Consider the following 18,616-nt stretch of genomic DNA (forward strand, 5'->3'; position numbering starts at 1 on the left):
TGTTCCGTGGTCTGTTCTTACTGTTGCTACTTGGTCGTTATACAGATTCTTCAGGAGGCATACAAGATGACTTGGTATCCCCATACCACTAAGAACTTGCCACAATTTGTTATGGTCCACACAGTCAAAGGCTTTAGAATAGTCAATAAAACAGAAATAGATGTTTTTCTGAAACTCCCTGGCTTTTTCCATTATCCAGCAGATATTGGCAATTTGGTCTCTAGTTCCTCTGCCTTTTCTAAACCCAGCTTGTACATCTGGCAATTCTCGCTCCATGAACTGCTGAAGTCTACCTTGCAGGATCTTGAGCATTACCTTACTGGCATGTGAAATGAGTGCCACTGTTTGATAGTTTGAACATTCTTTAGTGTTCCCCTTTTTTGGTATGGGGATATAAGTTGATTTTTTCCAATCTGATGGCCATTCTTGTGTTTTCCAAATTTGTTGGCATATAGCATGCATTACCTTGACAGCATCATCTTGCAAGATTTTGAACAGTTCAGCTGGGATGCCGTCGTCTCCTGCTGCCTTGTTATTAGCAATGCTTCTTAGGGCCCACTCAACCTCACTCTTCAGGATGTCTGGCTCTAGCTCACCGACCACACCGTCAAAGCTATCCCCGATATTGTTATCCTTCTTATACAGGTCTTCTGTATATTCTTGCCACCTTTTCTTGATCTCTTCTTCTTCTGTTAGGTCCTTGCCATCTTTGTTTTTGATCATACGCATTTTGGCCTGGATGCTTCTCTCTGCTCTCCTGCATTTCCTGGGGAAGCCAGACCAGAGTAGCTGAAACAACTGAGCTGGAGAACCCTGTGCTGTTAAATCTGAGGAATACACATATTGGACAGGTCCCACTGTGAGACTTTTAAGTCAAGTGGCTCTCTCCTACAGCTTGAATTCTTTGACAGATTCAAGGTTAATTGCTGCTTAGATAGTGAACACTACTGTGGAAATAGTGAGCACATCCAGTGGAAAATTGCATGTGGAAGATTAAGTCCAATCTGAAAGTGGAAGTTAGAGCCTCACATCTAAAGTAGACTGGAAAAATTGTTTTTATGACAGATTGACAAATTTACATAATTTATATCACTTATTGCAGAAAATAAAGCTAATGCAGATTCATTGATAGAGCATGAGGATTTGGTACGGTGCCTTCAAACAATATTACATGCTCATGCTAAAGGAGGAAAAAAGTGGTGCATACCTAATGCAAAATCAGCCTGGGAGCAACTTACCGTGCCCATACAGTGAACCCTAAAGTCCTGCACAAACAATCCTACAAAACATCATAAATGATTGCATTGAAAAACGGATGAGTGAAATCAATTGCTAGTAAGAGCTATATGAAATGATACTTTTTGGAGATTGCTATTGCTCTATGCCTGGAATGCAATGTTCCTGTAATGAGGTGGGAGAAGAGCATTTCCATGCATTATACGCAGAAGAGGCCAATCCAGTCAACTTATTGGAGAAGGATTTTTGGCCCCTCCTGCATTGTCCACATGTTTTGGCATCAGGGGTCTCCAAATTGATCAGTCTGCTGAAGTCAGAAAAGGCAGCATGAGCAATTTGATACACACACACACACACACACACACTGATTAAAAAAGATTCAGAGTCAGGGCTAGCTTTAGGCTAAGACCAAATAAACACTGCTAGGGGATACCAATGCGTCCCCTCCTTCCAAAAACAAAGGCCATTCTCCAAATGTAAATCTTCACATTGACTGATGGTACCACCTCCACCCAATGTGGCATGAAGTAGGATCTAATTGATTTTAAAACTTGGATATAAAAAAAGATACTTCTACTGATTCTTCGATTTATAAATGGGTGAAAATTCCCTGCATCCTAGAACACAGCATGCCTCCTGTATTGATGGACCACCTCAGTGATCACAGCCGAGTGACACATTAGGTAGAATGCTCATTCATGCAGAGGCTAAAACACCAACACAGGGCTTAAAAAGAAGCAGAGACTGGGAAAGTTTTAAATACTTATGTTTATTGTCACTGATTCCATTCTGTCTACACCAGCCACTAAGTATGAGACACAAATCTTCAAAAGCAGTAAGGACAGATAGGTTGGATGGGATGGAGACTGAAAAGACATACCGGACTGGGGTAGGCTGGGTTCAAGATTGGATTCTCAGAAGACATGGAGGGAAGTGGTGGAGGGGTGTCAGAACTTAGGGAGGAAAGGGATTAAGTGTGCTGGGCAGAGTGAAGGTCACTTGCTTGGCTAGATATGACCACTGAGAAAGAGAATGCAGGCTCAGGGCCATGCCATACACTGGATCTCAAATTCTGGCTTTGGAGCATGCTTAAATGCTGTTTTTCTCACAAGAGAACAGTTTCCTGAATGGTGCACATAACAGTGACTGCTTGAGAGCTAAGCTCGGTCATCCAACTAATGAAAGGCTAGGTGAGTCGGGCTGTGGGTCGCTATCTCTCCACAGCTGAGTAATAGCATATAGGATGTTACAGATTCTTGATCCTAGCAGCATTTTAGACAGGGTGAAATGGGAAATTACAGACAGACAGTGGGACATTACCCAACACCAAGGGCTCAGCTCTCCTCTCCCCACTGAGGGAACAGCACAAAGGAACAGCAATGGTGTAGCAAGTACAGCAGTGACCAACAAATGATAGTTTTACAATGTTTTAGAAACCCACCCCTCCCTTTCCTTGTAAACCAACAGATTAGTCAAAGGAAATAAGCTGAGCCTCTCCACTTCCCCCTTGTGTCTGCTGCACCTGGGGGGGAGTCTGCTGGGGAGGAGGCTGTTGTTGGGGAGGCCCTCCAGGCGGTGCCATCTGCAAGAAGATAAATGGAAGTTAGCACAGGGAGAGCACACTTCTTCCAGTGAAATTACTATAGGAAAGGGTTAGCAGCACTTGCTCCCTTAGCCCAATGGTTGGTAAAGGGCCATTATCCTACAGCCAATAAGGTGAAGGAATTCAAGCATTATCATTAGTATTTAGTCAGGGGGGAAAAAGATTACCCTGAAAATTTGGTCAAAGAGTTACCTGTTGATACATAGGCTGTTGTCCTGACAGATAAGGCTGCTGGGGTGGCAGGCTACTCAGACCTGATTCCTGGCCAGGGAGGGTTGGCATAAGGTTCTAGCAGAAAAAGAGGGTGTCAGGCTTTGCACCAGAACAAGTGGCCCCTTCTTGAAATGCAGCCACTTGGACCTTAGCAATGAGCTTTCTTACTTCCATGAAAATGCAACTACATATCCCCCTGTAACTCTTTCTGCTGATGGCCCTTTCATTCATTTACAGACAGACAGACTGGGACATTATGCAACACCAAGGGCTCAGCTCTCCTCTCCTCTCCCCACTGAGGGAACAGCACAAAGAAACCGCAATGGTGTAGCAATGATGTAGCAAGAGATTCATCAAAGGAAATAAGCAGAGCCTCTCCACTTCCCCCTTGTGCCTGCTGCAAAGGAAACAGCACAGTAATTAAAACAACTTCCTCACCTGCATGTTGTAGGGCTGGTACCCCATTGACACTGACTGACTGCCCATGTAACCCATAGCACCCCCAGACTGGGGAGCCGCTTGTGTCATGGCAGGGATCGTCTGTGTTTGGGAAGGGGCTGCTGCGTTCTGCAAGGTAAAGAAGACAGGTGGACCAAGATGGCACCTACACAGAAAATTTGGATACCCAGAGATTTCCAAAGAAAGTCTAGACAAGCTTTGACAGACAAACAAAACATGATGCATTTTGCTTCTAGAAAGCTGGCAAAGCCTGTTTTTTCCACAAGGAAACAAAGACAGCATATGTCAAGCTGTCCCTTATTTAATCCTCCCAATTAATCCTCCCTAACTAAGCTGAGGACTTGATCAGCCCTAGAGCACCCTGTGAGCTTCAGTCTGAATAGGGATCTAAATGTGGGTTTTCCCAGACCTAATTCAACCGGTGTGCCACACTGGCTGATAAGTCTTCACACAGCCAATATAATGCTAGGATCTAGTCTCCTGACCGAGGGGAGCAGGGTGTGCTCAAGATGATCAAACTTACCTGATAGCCCTGAGTAGGTGTAGGCTGATAGGAAGAATAGGCAGGATTTGTGGTGGGCACTGCCTGTCCCTGTGGAGTTGCCTGTGCACTATTATTGCCTGTGGAGTACATGTAGGTGCTCACCATACCAGGATCTGAAACACACACACACACACACGAGATGAAGGACATCCTTCTCAATTGAGCTTTATAGCCTATCAGTAGAGGACTGGGCTAAATCCACACCCACTCATTTTCTCTCTCTTGACTTCTCACTGTTACCTGTTCCTGCCACAGGCATCGCAGTGTACGGCCCGGTACTGCCCTGGGTGGGCTGGCTCATGTAGACTGTGTGCATGGGTGAGCCCTCCACAGAGCTTGCTGGGCTGAAGGTGCCTGGGAAGCTCGTGGGGCCGGATGGTTGGTAGATCACTCCGCTGGCAGGAGGCATGGCTTGCAGCTAAATGAAGAAAGCAAGATTAGCTCCTGCACACTCTACAGGCAGGGAAAGGAAGGGCAAAAGGAATTCTTGGCCTCTCCCGTCTCCTTCCACTCAAATACCTGAGCATATGGCAAGGAGAAAGCAGGCATTTGTGCCCTCATCTGGATTGTTTGCTTCTGCTGCTCCAACCGTAACTGGCGTTCCTTTTCCTGCTCCTGAAGGCGCTGGATAGCTAACTGCCGTTGCATCTCCAGATATTCCTAATGGTTGGAACAGCACAGGATGTATCAGACACTGTGGCCATCATGCTTTAAGGTGGAAAATCTGAATCTTTGCTCCAACCATAGTTGGGACACCATGGTCCGAGCCCCACCTGCTTCTTCTGCCGCATGATCTCAAGTTTTTGTGCTAGCTGGATCTGACGTTGACGCTCTGCCTCTTCTGCAGCTCGGCGCAGCTTTTCTCTGTGCTCTTCTCGCAGGGCGTTTAGGGCTCCCCGTGCGTCCCGGATCTGGGCAAGCTTATCTTGAAGTCCCTCATAATATACTGTGGAGGAAGGACAAGACTGGAGTCTCATCACTGCCCCAGCTGCAGTCACACCTCCCCAAAACTCTTAAGAGGGAAGCAGAAGTGGAACTGTCAGAAGGAGTGGGAAGGACCAGACTGTCTTCCTCCTGTACCCAATCTAAAAGTAGCCGTCGTAGTAGTTCAGACGGTTCCAAAACTATACAAGGGAGTCACTTAGGTTGCTAAGGTCCAACAGGGGTGAGGGAACCCTAAAACTGCTACTTTCAATCATGTCAGGTACTGGACATCTGATAACATACAGCGGCGCTCATCCAACTGGTTGAGTAGCTCCAAAAGCTGGGGGTGCATGCTGTTGATGGACTGGAAGACAGACAGCACTGCCGAATCGTTGGTAATGCTCCGCCCCCGCAGGTGGTTGCTCTTCATACGGTTGACAAAGGTGGTGACGGCATTCTGCAGAGCTTTGAGAAACTGCTCATGGCTTTCATCTGTCTCCCCGTTCTGATATTGCTGCTGGGGAGAGATGGGAAGCCGCTGACCAGAGGTCCCAGCTTCTGCCTCCTCCCACCCTAGGATCCTGGCACTGCTTCATTAAAAGTGAATTTGGTTCTCCAAGACAGCTACTCTCCTCCCACTGCCTGTTTGTCCACACAGACACCCCACACCACAATAGATGCACCTGCTGTGAAACAGAAACTCACAACTCCCAAAAAGAAAGCCTAGTGCCCCCTCTTAAACTTTCCTTTAACACTGCTATTCCCACTTCGTAAATAAATATCCCCCAAACCCCACACTGACATGGCTGAGTCCAACTGATGCTTAGAGAGTGACACTTTACTAACGAAGAAGGGGTTTGTTCCTACCTCCACCACACTGAGTGGGGCAGGTGGGGCTTCAGTAGCCTGGGTTGCTGGCTCCCCCATAGACAGTGGGGCTGAAGGGGTGGGGCTCTTGCGCACTTCCTCCTGCTTCTTTTCCCAATAGTTGCGATTCAGGTACCGAGCCAACTGCCAAGAAACATTGAGAAATGAAAGCAACCTATTGTCACTCCATCACTCAAACCAGCAACTGATTGTCAGATCTCATTCAGACCAGCTCCCCATTAGCTTGAAAAGGTTGGAGTCTCACCTCGGGATCCATGTCCTCTGCTAGGGGTGCAGAGGAGTTCTGAAAAAGACAGACACGCAATTCGTTATTCTTAGTTAAGATTAACATCACGAAAACATCCTACCATCTAAATCATCCTCTAGAAATAAGTATCGAACACCTTCTCATTTAACCTTTAGAGTAGACTGGCAAAGCAGTTGCTCAAACAAGGCAGATGAGAGGAAACACCAATTCTTATTTTCATCCTCCAAACGTCCTTCATCACACTGATCAAGATACTATTGAATTTTCCTGGTAAATGAGAAATGAAGTGCCTTAAGAGCCACAGAGGGCTCTGAGATTGATTCCTGGGATTGACTGATTGATCAGGTTTATATAGCTGTCCATCTCACAAACATGACTCTGGGTGGCATACAACAACCAACCAATTAAAACAATTACAAAAATGACAATTAAATATATTTAGCCCACATGGGCCAAGCAGCTTTTTCTGCTGGCTCTCCTCTGCCAAAGGCTGCACTCTTACCACAGGAGAGGAATAGAGGGTGCTGCCTGGGGGTGCTGAAGAGGTGACTGGTGTGGGTTCAGCCTTGGGATAGGTAGAATATGTGCTTTTCTGTCTCTGTAGAGGAAACGGAAGATTGAGAAGGATGTAAGAATAACACCCTCATCTACCCTTTGCTGCCTATCAGCGTGAGAGATGTAGCACAGAGAGGGGGGAAAAGTTAATTCAGAGCATCCTCTGACGCCTCCTTAAATCAACCTTGTCTTTCCCTGGGATTGCACACAAGACCAGGGAGACCAAGACACGACGTTTTTAAGAAGTCAGCAACATGCAAAACTAAGTGCCCCTGCACACTCCCTGTCACATTTCCCCCTTCATATCTGGATTATTACACAGCCTCATGAGGAAGCCTTAAGCATCCTTGTGATGGTCAGAACTACCACACCTTATGCGTCAGGGTATCTCCTTAAGATACAGTACACCTGTGGTGATAACTAGATACCAGAACATGAACGATGACAGTGTAGTGATCTGAATGCAACACAAATTTGTAAGTCTGGAGGAACTCAATTTCTGGATCATTTCCAAAGGGCAGATTAGGTGAGAGAGACTATCAGACAAACCTCTACCTGGTCATTAAGGGGCTTCCTTCGGCTTAGAGGCAAGAGTGGTTTGACATCAGCATAAATTTCTCACCACCGGACATCAGGCTGCCACAGGAGAAAGCTAACACCTGATTATGTAGAAGACGGAGCTACAAGAACTCTTCTAATAGCCCAAAGCGGCCAAGCACGAGGAATCCAGAGGATCGTTAGTTATGACAGCTAATGGAAATTAGTTACGGGAACTTATAGCAATCGTGATCGAGACACAAACCATCCTCTCCTTTTCCTCTGCCTCAGACTGGGAAAGCGCAATTGCCAGCTGCAGCTCCTCCTCCTCCTGTAGGGCAGTTTCATCACGCTTTGGGGGCAGCTATGGGCAGAATAAACAGCAGTCACTGTACCTAAAGTGTGGAACTAGCCAATGAGATTAAAGATGAGTAGCTACCTAACCCAGCCAAGGGCTCACCTGGGACTGCTGTGAAAGAGGGCTGGTCAGGTATTCCGGAGGAAGTTCTGTGTTAGCAGATCCTTTCCCTTCTGCCTTCCTGCATGGGTGGAAAGGCCAAGGTCATGACTGCTGCTGAACTAGCCTCTTGCTAAGCTGACTGGGGAGAGGAAGCAGAGGGGCCCAGCAACAGCTGCACTATAATCCGTAATGACCCAGTTAGTGATTTTTCTGGAAACTGCATTCTGTAGGACAGAAGGTAGGCTGGAACACTCATTTTTATAGAAATAAATCCCACACCTCAGAATTCACACATACAGAAAGAAGAGATGCCAACATAGCCATTGTTTCTGGAATGTCAGTACAGCAGCCTCTTCCATAGCTAAGCTCTTACTTGTTGAGATGCTCATAGCAAGGCTCGCATACTCGTACTTCCTTCTCTATGCCAAACTTGGGAATGGTGGAATACTTGGATGAGCACTTTCCACAGAAGATCTGCCCACATGCCCGACAGTGATGCTGTGAACACACCAGAACCATCAGGATTATCCCAGACAAACATCTGGTAGGAAAACATAAGTCTTAAAGCCAATGCTCCTGTTCCCTCCTGATATCCCTGACCAAACTCTGTCACATTCAGCATGGATCAGAGGATGCTGGTAGTGCTCACCTTGCGAGTCATCACCCCAAACTGGACTCGGCACCGGTGGCATTCTTCTGCATCTACCCAATCAGGAGCCTAGCCGCACAGAAACACAGCAATTATGAGTACCAAAAAGGCCACTATAACACCTTGAAGTGGTCCTAAATGTTCAAAGATTTCCAAGGGTACTGCTATGCTAGAGTGCATTACAGATAGAGGAAATGCATAATGCGTCGTAAATGGACAGTAAAAGCTCAGTGTGAAGTAATCTTTTTGTTGACTTACAAGTTGAAGGCACTGAAAAAAACATTAGCTATTTTTCAATCTGTGTGAATATAACTGCAATGACACAACACTTACAGATGTGAAGTAATGAGGGGAGAAGAAAGGGATTAGGAAAATTATCTTGCAACAACTTCAGAGTCTGAATGTAGATAGTAAAAAAATAGGAGAGGCTGGGTTTTATCACCCGTCTCAACCAGCAGTTACGCTGGCGATTGATTCATCCCAAATTCTCAGCATTAGAACAGTACCAAAACAGAGAGAAAGCAAATGTATACTGCACATTCAAAATGTAATTACTACAGAAAAGTCCAAATTATTTCCCCAAATGAGGTGAGTCGCTTTCCCAGCTGGGATACTTACCCTTTCTGCGGCGAACATCGCATCACTCTCCTTGAATTCTGGAAAAACATGACCTGTAGGTAGATTAACACTGTCATGCCACTGCATGCCAAACCTTGGGGCCTGGGTATTGGGCTGAGGACTGCACGATGGGCATGATCAACTGTCCACATGCTTCCCTATGCTCTGCCTCATGTGGGCAAAGCTATCTACCCTGAACCCTCTTTCTTTCCCACTAAAGATAGGGGGCTCCAGGGCAAAATTTAGTTTCAAGAGCTCTCCAGAATCACTCCAATTGATCACTTGACCCACCAAATCCCATTACTGCCACAGTGTTACAACTGAGCATAGGTTTATTTTGACTGTCACTATGATCAGAATCATGGAGTTGGAGGGGCTAAAAATTACAGGATTTGAAACCCAATGTATCTGGTTGGCTCCAGAATCTGAAGACTAAGATAGGCCCAAGAAGTGAAATGGCTATGATCAGTATTTGAAAAACAGAAACGAGAATTGCCACCAGCACCTCAATAGTGTCAGTAACTCCATGAGGTGATTTTCAGAAAAAAGGAAAGTTCTGATTCTTTCTCCAAATTCCCAGCTGCAGATACACCACCCACACAAATGGCCTTAATACCACAATGGAAAGCTGCTTGTCTCCTCACCTTCTACCTTCATGATCTGGTAAGTATCCTGGACCACCTTGTATTTGGGCTCATTGCGGAAGGCATGGGCCCATGCCTGGATCAGGTACAGGATCTTGTTGCGAACGTTTGCCTCAACTTGTCTCTGCAGATAATAGGAAGGGTCAAGGTCAGGCACTGTACCTGGTGGTACTGAGCCCATAATCTTCATTATTTGAGTTATGACAATGATACGTGATGCATCATCCCACAGAACATCAAAAACTAAACTCAACTATTTCCTTCCTTTAGTCATTGCTTGTACAATCATGTACTATGGACTAGGGACCAAAAATGATTTCTTCCTAAAATTTATTCTTGCTGAAGAAAAACTGTACATCTGATTTTAAGATGTGTTTTGGTATACAAATGACTGTTCTTACCTCACAAACATATAAATTTTTTTAAGGCTCTTCCTGTGGCAACAAGCTAAAAAAATAAAGTCAAAGGTACAGCAAGGCTCTTGTTGTATAAAAACACTCTTCCCTGAACGTTAGGGTTACCTCTGTATTACTGACAATGCAGACCCAAGCACATTCTCACCTTGCATAATAGCATACTGCTTCCATCGAGAACAATTGATGGAATGAGGCTGAAATGAGGCGAGGAGGAGCATGGGAACAAAATCTAAATAGAATTACCCCTACAGAGTTATCCTGCCTCTGAAAGAACATATGGAGGTGCTCAAGTCTATCCAGCACATATATAAAGACTTTCCATTTTTTTGGACAAGATCCTTTCCCAGGTTAATGTACATGCTAGTTCCAATGTCCTCCAGAGAGAGAACTACAAAGATAACAACAATAATAATGGGTACTGTGGGAGGAGAGCTGTGTTACTCTAAGGTGCAAACAGAGAGATCAGGATTTTAATCTGGGGTGTTCTTCCAGAAAAAAGATGTGTTCCACCACTCAGCTACAGGAGCACTATTATATGTAAATAAGTACACATTAAATCTATATATTATTTTAAAGAACAAGAAAATCAGGGTACAAGACCAGCAAGGTTGTCCAATATTCATTTTCCTCCACAGATTTTTTAGAAATATCGTGGAAGCACTGAAAGTGTTCTCTTTATTTGGCATTAGTAGATAAAAAATCCAGACATTAGAAAATATGATAATAAGCAAGAAAATGGCTCAGTAGAGAGTGTATTCAAGCAATGAAAGTATCAATAGCACATATATTGATATAAGTAAGCACAACTATTCAAGCTGAAATCCTTGATACACAAATACATGCATGGACATGGAAATGACTGTGCTCTAAAACTATTCTACGCTAATTAAAATATGATAGGGTGTGTGTATGTGCATATATTTATTTACACACACACACACACACCACATTAGTAAGATCATTAAATTTTATAATGCCCAAAACAGATTTTTTAAATAACAATTTTAGAAGTCTGGCATTTGTTCTGTGTTGCCTTCTTTAACATAAGGTCATATGTAATATTTTTGTCATGTAATAGTAATACAAAAATTCAAGGAGAAAAAGCAACAGCAAGGTCAATCTATTCCACCTCACTCCATTATAAGGCTTTTCCCTAGTTTAGCTGTTTCTTTGCCTTCCAATAGCAGACATTTCTCGAGCTTCTCTTTTTTTCTAATTACTGTAATTTCTTCGAGCTGTTCAAGCTTACATATAGAGAGTTCATTTGGTCTAAACAGAGATTGCTGAAATCTGTCAGAGATGGCTTTCTATACGAAGGATGCTACAACTTCTCCCAAAGTACTCCTTGTCCCTTACCATGAAGAGAAATGGCCTAAGCACTATTACCTTCAACAATTCCTTCAATTCCTCCATGGTCTGCTTGTTAGCTACCTCATCATGGACTGTCTGACCACAGTTCTTCACTACAGATTCTAAGACCTGCATGAAAAAATACACGAAAGTTAGTTCCTGGATAAAGTTCTGAGACTCCACAGCAAGCAGTCTGGATCTTCTCTAGAATAAATGCATACAACGTGGGCCCAAATGAAGAAAACCTCCCTACTCACCAGGGAGTGTGACTGCACTTGTGTTTACCTCTAGTGCATAGAGAGCCACATGAGGGTTCTTGTCATTGACTTTCTTCTTTATTGCACTCACAGCATATTTAGCCCTGGGAAATCACAGGGAAAAAGGGAACACCAGCTCAGTCTGGACAAGGGCAAGGATCGCCCAAGCCACCCAACATCTTTTCTCCCATGAAACATAATATAATCACCTACAAAATGCAAACACTTGATGAAGGAGGCTGTGCGCTAAAGTATAAGCCCCCGAGATCCCTTAAGTAATGTTAAAATAATGGCCCTCTTCATTAATCAAACTTATTTAATCTAAAGGTATTCCATATTCTGTACATCAGTAATTTTCCTATGTAAACTCAGAAACTGCTTTATGATGAAGAAAATTTCTTTTTCTTATAAGTGTCAGTTTTAGCAGTTCTAGAAAATATTTGGAAACATCTCCAGTCCCTTCTTGTCTTCTCCTTTCTTTTCTATATATCCCTCCCTTGTGAATCACAGAAGCAGAATACTTAGAACTTCAACAAGGCGTACAAATATTGCATAAGTCTTATCTTGTATGAGGGTTGACACAGCTACTCTTGAGTCCCTGAGAACTAGAAGCCCATGAAAGCATTCTCCTGTATAGGCCTCTTCAGTATAGGCCAGGTTATTTCTAGGATATGAGATGTAATCTTTAGCTGTAAGAGTTATGTGGTTGATGAATAACTCTGAGATGTTGCTGTACTTTAAAATCCCCTATAAACCAACGTGAGATTGTGTGTCTTACTGACTTAAAACATTCCTTTCTGACTAAAGAAAAAGTATAGTAGCTAATAAAACATCTTCCAGATACTAAGCCATCCAGGTCCTGGAGCAGGTTAACATATATGCCAGTTACAAACAGCCCAAGGTTACAAAAATTATATATGCCAGTTACAAACAGCCCAGAGACATCCTTAAAAGGTAATAATAATCACCCATTATTTACTTTTCCTCACACTGACATAGTTTTAAATGTGGTTTATCAAATGCAGTAAGTCACAATTCACTGGATTCTCACAACATATAGAGGTTTTATAAATCTTGGTTTGCAAACCACAATTGCTAGATTCCCATAATATGCCAAGACAAAACCAAAAAAAATTGTATTATGACAGTGCATTATGCCATAGACTAAGAAAACACACGTTCTGACACGGAGACATTTACAAATACCCTAAACAACTATGTCCTAGAATAACGGTTCAAAGAGCCAACCAGAATGTAACCAACTATAAGCTTAGTCCCAAGTAGCAACCAAGTTCTGTTCTGGAACTTCCTAGAAATAGTTAGGTAATTGATTAAAAATAAAAACTGCCAGCAAAATAAATTAATATAAATCAATTTTACAACTGCACTTCAAATGCTGCATGAACTTTTAGTTATATCTCAAAAAGAACATTGCAGAGCTGTAAAATATGCAGCAATGAGCAAAACAAAAAACAGTATTGAATGCTTCTTAGTTGACAAAGCAGATAAAAAGAGGGTATGATATAATCATGCATATAAGGGAAAACATGGATAGGAGAAAAGATCTTTTCTCTCACACACAGTATTAGAATGCAGAGTTATCCACTGAATCTAAATGAGAAAACGATCTTATTCACACAACACATAATTAAACTATGGAATTCACTGTCAGTAGACACTGACCACTATTTAAATTATTTTAAAACAGAATTTTTTTTTTATCCGTTCAATCGTGTCTGATGCTCCAAGACCGCCTGGACAAGTCCCTGCAGTTTTCTTGGCAAGGCTTGCCCTTCCCTCCTTCCTAGGGCTGAGAGGGGCTGGCCCAAGGTCACCCAGCTGGCTTTGTGCCCAAGGCAGGACTAGAACTCACAGTCTCTTGGTTTGCCTTAACCACTACACCAAACTGGCTCTCGAAACAGGAGTAGCAAGATTCAAATTCATGGAGGTTAGGGATATTAATGGCTATTCATGTTGATGGCTATATTTATAGGTATTTACAAGAGAGAGATGGGGAGAGGGGGCAAAACCTGTGACACAAACCACATGACTTACATACTTGTGTACAACATTGGGATGAAAGTACAAAAGCCTAGGATTTGTGCCATGACATCACAATGCACATTTTGTGTCACTTCGGATTGTACAAGATGCCTACAATTATAATCTATCTCCAGAATCAAAGACAGCATATCTTATATATCAGTTGCTAGGGAGTAATAATGGAGAAAGGCTACCAACTTCAAATCCTGCTTGTGAGATTCCAGAATGCATCTGATTGGACAGTGCAACACAGAGAGTGCATTAATCAGATCTATGGCCTGAGCTGGAAGGATTTTTCTTAATTTTTATGTACTGGATAATAATCCTGTAGTGACTAATTGATATTAGTCATGCTAGTTGGGGGTGATGGGAGCTGAAGTCCATGATATCTGGAGGGTAGCAAACAATCTACTGTATTTACTAATCTAGGGCTTTGCACCCTTTTTGAATGATGGCAGCACTTAGCTTTTGAATAGTATCCTAAAGCCCACACTCCAAAAAGTGAGCAGGACCCAGGACAAAGCCTAAATTAATTATAATTAAAACTAATGAAACTAATATTAATTAACATTAACATTACAATAACATTGACATGATTGTTCCCTAGGTATTTAATATTTTTCTCCTTCTGTTATACTAAAAATTACAATTTATCAACAATCTAGAGGCTGCCAAGGATTTGGGGAGTTATACATAGCCCTGAGGTCTCACATCATGCAGCCGTATGCTAGTCGATGGTTTATTTGAATGGCCTAAGAGTGTTTATGGAACAACTAGTTCTTTAGAGACACAGTGTAGCCAATACCTAAAATGCTGGGTTTGAGTATGGATAGGTTAAAATCCCTGTTCAGCAGCATGCTTCCTTCCACACATACTTTGCTTAACTGTCCACAAAATTAAATCAGATTGATTACATCCTTTGCAGCCAAAGGTGGCGGACATCTGTACAGTCGGTAAAAACTAGGCCTGGAGCTGACTGTAGTTCAGACCATGAACTACTTCTTGCACAATTTAGGATCAGACTAAAGAGATTAGGGAAGACCCACAGATCAGCTAGATATGACCTCACGAATATTCCTCAGGAATATGCAGTGGAGGTGAAGAATAGATTTAAGGGACTGGACTTAGTAGATAGGGTCCCGGAAGAACTCTGGACAGAAGTTGGCAGCATTGTTCAGGAGGCGGCAACAAAATACATCCCAAAGAAAGAGAAAACCAAGAAGGCAAAATGGCTGTCTGCTGAGACACTAGAAGTAGCCCAAGAAAGAAGGAAAGCAAAAGGCAACAGCGATAGGGGGAGATATGCCCAATTAAATGCAAAATTCCAGAGGTTAGCCAGAAGAGATAAGGAATTATTTTTAAACAAGCAATGCGCGGAAGTGGAAGAAGACAATAGAATAGGAAGGACAAGAGACCTCTTCCAGAAAATTAGAAACATTGGAGGTAAATTCCAGGCAAAAATGGGTATGATCAAAAACAAAGATGGCAAGGACCTAACAGAAGAAGAAGAGATCAAGAAAAGGTGGCAAGAATATACAGAAGACCTGTATAGGAAGGATAAGAATATCGGGGATAGCTTTGACGGTGTGGTCAGTGAGCTAGAGCCAGACATCCTGAAGAGTGAGGTTGAGTGGGCCTTAAGAAGCATTGCTAATAACAAGGCAGCAGGAGAAGACGGCATCCCAGCTGAACTGTTCAAAATCTTGCAAGATGATGCTGTCAAGGTAATGCATGCTATATGCCAGCAAATTTGGAAAACACAAGAATGGCCATCAGATTGGAAAAAATCAACTTATATCCCCATACCAAAAAAGGGAAACACTAAAGAATGTTCAAACTATCGAACAGTGGCACTCATTTCACATGCCAGTAAGGTAATGCTCAAGATCCTGCAAGGTAGACTTCAGCAGTTCATGGAGCGAGAATTGCCAGATGTACAGGCTGGGTTTAGAAAAGGCAGAGGAACTAGAGACCAAATTGCCAATATCCGCTGGATAATGGAAAAAGCCAGGGAGTTTCAGAAAAACATCTATTTCTGTTTTATTGACTATTCTAAAGCCTTTGACTGTGTGGACCATAACAAATTGTGGCAAGTTCTTAGTGGTATGGGGATACCAAGTCATCTTGTCTGCCTCCTGAAGAATCTGTATAACAACCAAGTAGCAACAGTAAGAACAGACCACGGAACAACGGACTGGTTTAAGATTGGGAAAGGAGTACGGCAGGGCTGTATACTCTCACCCTACCTATTCAACTTGTATGCAGAACACATCATGCGACAAGCTGGTCTTGAGGAATCCAAGGCTGGAGTTAAAATCTCTGGAAGAAACATTAACAATCTCAGATATGCAGATGATACCACTTTGATGGCTGAAAGTGAAGAGGAACTGAGGAGCCTTATGATGAAGGTGAAAGAAGAAAGTGCAAAAGCTGGCTTGCAGCTAAACCTCAAAAAAACCAAGATTATGGCAACCAGCTTGATTGATAACTGGCAAATAGAGGGAGAAAATGTAGAAGCAGTGAAAGACTTTGTATTCCTAGGTGCAAAGATTACTGCAGATGCTGACTGCAGTCAGGAAATCAGAAGACGCTTAATCCTTGGGAGAAGAGCAATGACAAATCTCGATAAAATAGTTAAGAGCAGAGACATCACACTGACAACAAAGGCCCGCATAGTTAAAGCAATGGTGTTCCCTGTAGTAACATATGGCTGCGAGAGCTGGACCATAAGGAAGGCTGAGCGAAGGAAGATCGATGCTTTTGAACTGTGGTGTTGGAGGAAAATTCTGAGAGTGCCTTGGACTGCAAGAAGATCAAACCAGTCCATCCTCCAGGAAATAAAGCCAGACTGCTCACTTGAGGGAATGATATTAAAGGCAAAACTGAAATACTTTGGCCACATAATGAGAAGACAGGACACCCTGGAGAAGATGCTGATGCTAGGGAGAGTGGAAGGCAAAAGGAAGAGGGGCCGACCAAGGGCAAGATGGATGGATGATATTCTAGAGGTGACGGACTCGTCCCTGGGGGAGCTGGGGATGTTGACGACCGACAGGAAGCTCTGGCGTGGGCTGGTCCATGAAGTCACGAAGAGTCGGAAGCGACTAAACGAATAAACAACAACAGGTTAAAATCCCTGTTCAGCAGCATGCTTCCTTCCACACATACTTTGCTTAACTGTCCACAAAGTTTAGTTGCAACAAGAAAAAAATGAGAAAAAGCAGAATGCCTCTTTTGTCAATAAAGCGCTTGACAAAGTAGAGAAATGAAAAGATAGCATAGAGTTCAGCGCTTACTGGGTATCTCCCTGACGAATCATATCACAGATTTGTAGAATAGATTCCCAGTCTGTCTCCAGCAGAAGCTGACTTGTGGCCTTATCTGCAAGATATTGAAATAACAATTAGCCATTCAGGCACAAATTAAAATTTGTATTTTCTGTGAGAGAACAGATGGACAAAGGAACTTTTTTCTGACAGGAATTACTGGAAATGAGAACATCAGATCATGAACATGTCTACAGTTATTTACTGTATGCTATTATCAAGCATTTATAAAGAGTTTCTCTCAGCAAAACTGACCTCTTGGCAGTAGAACCTGATCCTAACCATGACATTTGCTCCTCCAACCACACCATTTGTCAGTTGCCCAGATATCTGCTACTTCTTTAAATGACTTCATCTTTATCATTCCCAACAGGTAGACTTCTTTTATCAGGGCACTCCAGAATCTCCATCACTAAAAAGTTTAGGTTATAACCTCTTCAAGAGAGGTAGCCTTTGTTATTACTATCTCTTTCTCTTCTTTCCAATTCTTCCTCCAAACTTCCTTCTGTCATAAAAAACTTTGGTATCAAATCTTTTTTACATTCATCTAAAATAAATCCTAATTATATGTAACTGCTTTTGTACATATTTAATCTTTGTGCATATCACCCTCTCACCTTTTCGTTTCTCCGCTGTCATAAATTTCTTAAAAGAGATTTGGGTATATTTTGGCATGGTATATTCTGGTATATTCTAACCCTCCAAATTCAAGTAGTGCACTATATATAAATGGCAATGAAAAGCTGATCATTAATTGTCTTCCCTTCCATCACCCCAAAAATATCTGTTAATTTGTTGACAGTCAATGGCAGGTGATACAGATTTTCTTTCCACTGATATTCGCCCTAATGAAACATCATGTTTGTCCTTGATTCAGTCAGGCCTTGCTGTGTTATTTCCCGGTACATAGTTAGTCACCTTGTTACCTTGCAAAACTTGATTTTAGGACAATGATGAGGTCAGCAGCATTGTACAATTACAAACACATGTGAAACAAATGAGATTTTTTTTAATTGATACATTTGTATCACCATATATTCACGATGGATCAAACTAGTCAAAAAACACCCCCCTCCTATTTACACAAAGGAAAATAGAGGAAATAATACTGCCATTCTGCAACCCCATCATGTGACACTAGGCTGTATCACAGTGTTAATCACCGCAGTCGACCTCTTTGTCGATAAAGTTCAGCCTAGCAGTTTGTGGAGCGAGGACAATGATCCTACGAGTAAATACAGGGAAATCAATATAAGGAGCGGGGATGGATGGGGAAGAAAAGGGCACGAAAGGAAAACGCTTCAAAAGCCTGAGTGGTTTTCAGATGCAAAGGGAGATCTCAAAAAAGGAAGACGGGATTTACAGAGGGCATTTGCACAAGCCCCGCAGAAAGGGAGGTCGAAGGAAAACAAGGAAACCCAGCTCCGCTCCTCGAGCGAGCATTAAAATGAAGGCCGAAGTTCTGGGGCAGGATTAGGCCAAGGCTCCCTTCCCCCCTCAATACCTAAAAGACGCTCGAAGGTGCCACCGCCTCGCCCCATTGTGGTCCCCGCTCAAGACCAGGCTGGACCGACCACTGCTCTTCCGCCTCAAACCGTCTCCGCAATTTAGGCCCTGCTTCCGGCTTCCCGTCAGCGGAGAGGCGGG

The 18,616-nt window shown here is 43.0% G+C and overlaps 1 protein-coding gene across 4 annotated transcripts; it reads right to left on the reverse strand.

Moving 5' to 3' along the window:
- Positions 1 to 1,986: 1,986 nt before the first annotated feature.
- On the reverse strand, positions 1,987 to 18,591 carry HGS (hepatocyte growth factor-regulated tyrosine kinase substrate). Of its 4 annotated transcripts, none has more exons than XM_063293306.1 (21): positions 18,474 to 18,591; positions 16,940 to 17,024; positions 11,629 to 11,704; positions 11,380 to 11,472; positions 9,578 to 9,701; positions 8,934 to 8,971; positions 8,316 to 8,384; positions 8,040 to 8,164; positions 7,667 to 7,745; positions 7,472 to 7,570; positions 6,617 to 6,712; positions 6,112 to 6,150; positions 5,847 to 5,990; positions 5,283 to 5,496; positions 4,829 to 5,001; positions 4,575 to 4,715; positions 4,296 to 4,473; positions 4,035 to 4,168; positions 3,491 to 3,619; positions 3,032 to 3,127; positions 1,987 to 2,818 (listed from the first exon to the last, which is right to left on the reverse strand). In XM_063293306.1, exons 1-21 carry the CDS (start codon positions 18,508 to 18,510, stop codon positions 2,705 to 2,707), a joined length of 2,283 nt encoding a protein of 760 aa, XP_063149376.1. In that variant the 5' UTR covers positions 18,511 to 18,591; the 3' UTR covers positions 1,987 to 2,704. The 4 variants fall into 4 exon arrangements, with proteins under 4 accessions (XP_063149376.1, XP_063149375.1, XP_063149374.1 ...); XM_063293305.1 differs by having other exon boundaries at positions 5,283 to 5,493; positions 8,934 to 8,986; XM_063293304.1 differs by having other exon boundaries at positions 8,934 to 8,986.
- Positions 18,592 to 18,616: the final 25 nt, after the last annotated feature.

Source organism: Candoia aspera, chromosome 2 (assembly GCF_035149785.1).
Source record: "Candoia aspera isolate rCanAsp1 chromosome 2, rCanAsp1.hap2, whole genome shotgun sequence".
In the NCBI taxonomy this organism is placed as follows: domain Eukaryota; kingdom Metazoa; phylum Chordata; class Lepidosauria; order Squamata; family Boidae; genus Candoia; species Candoia aspera.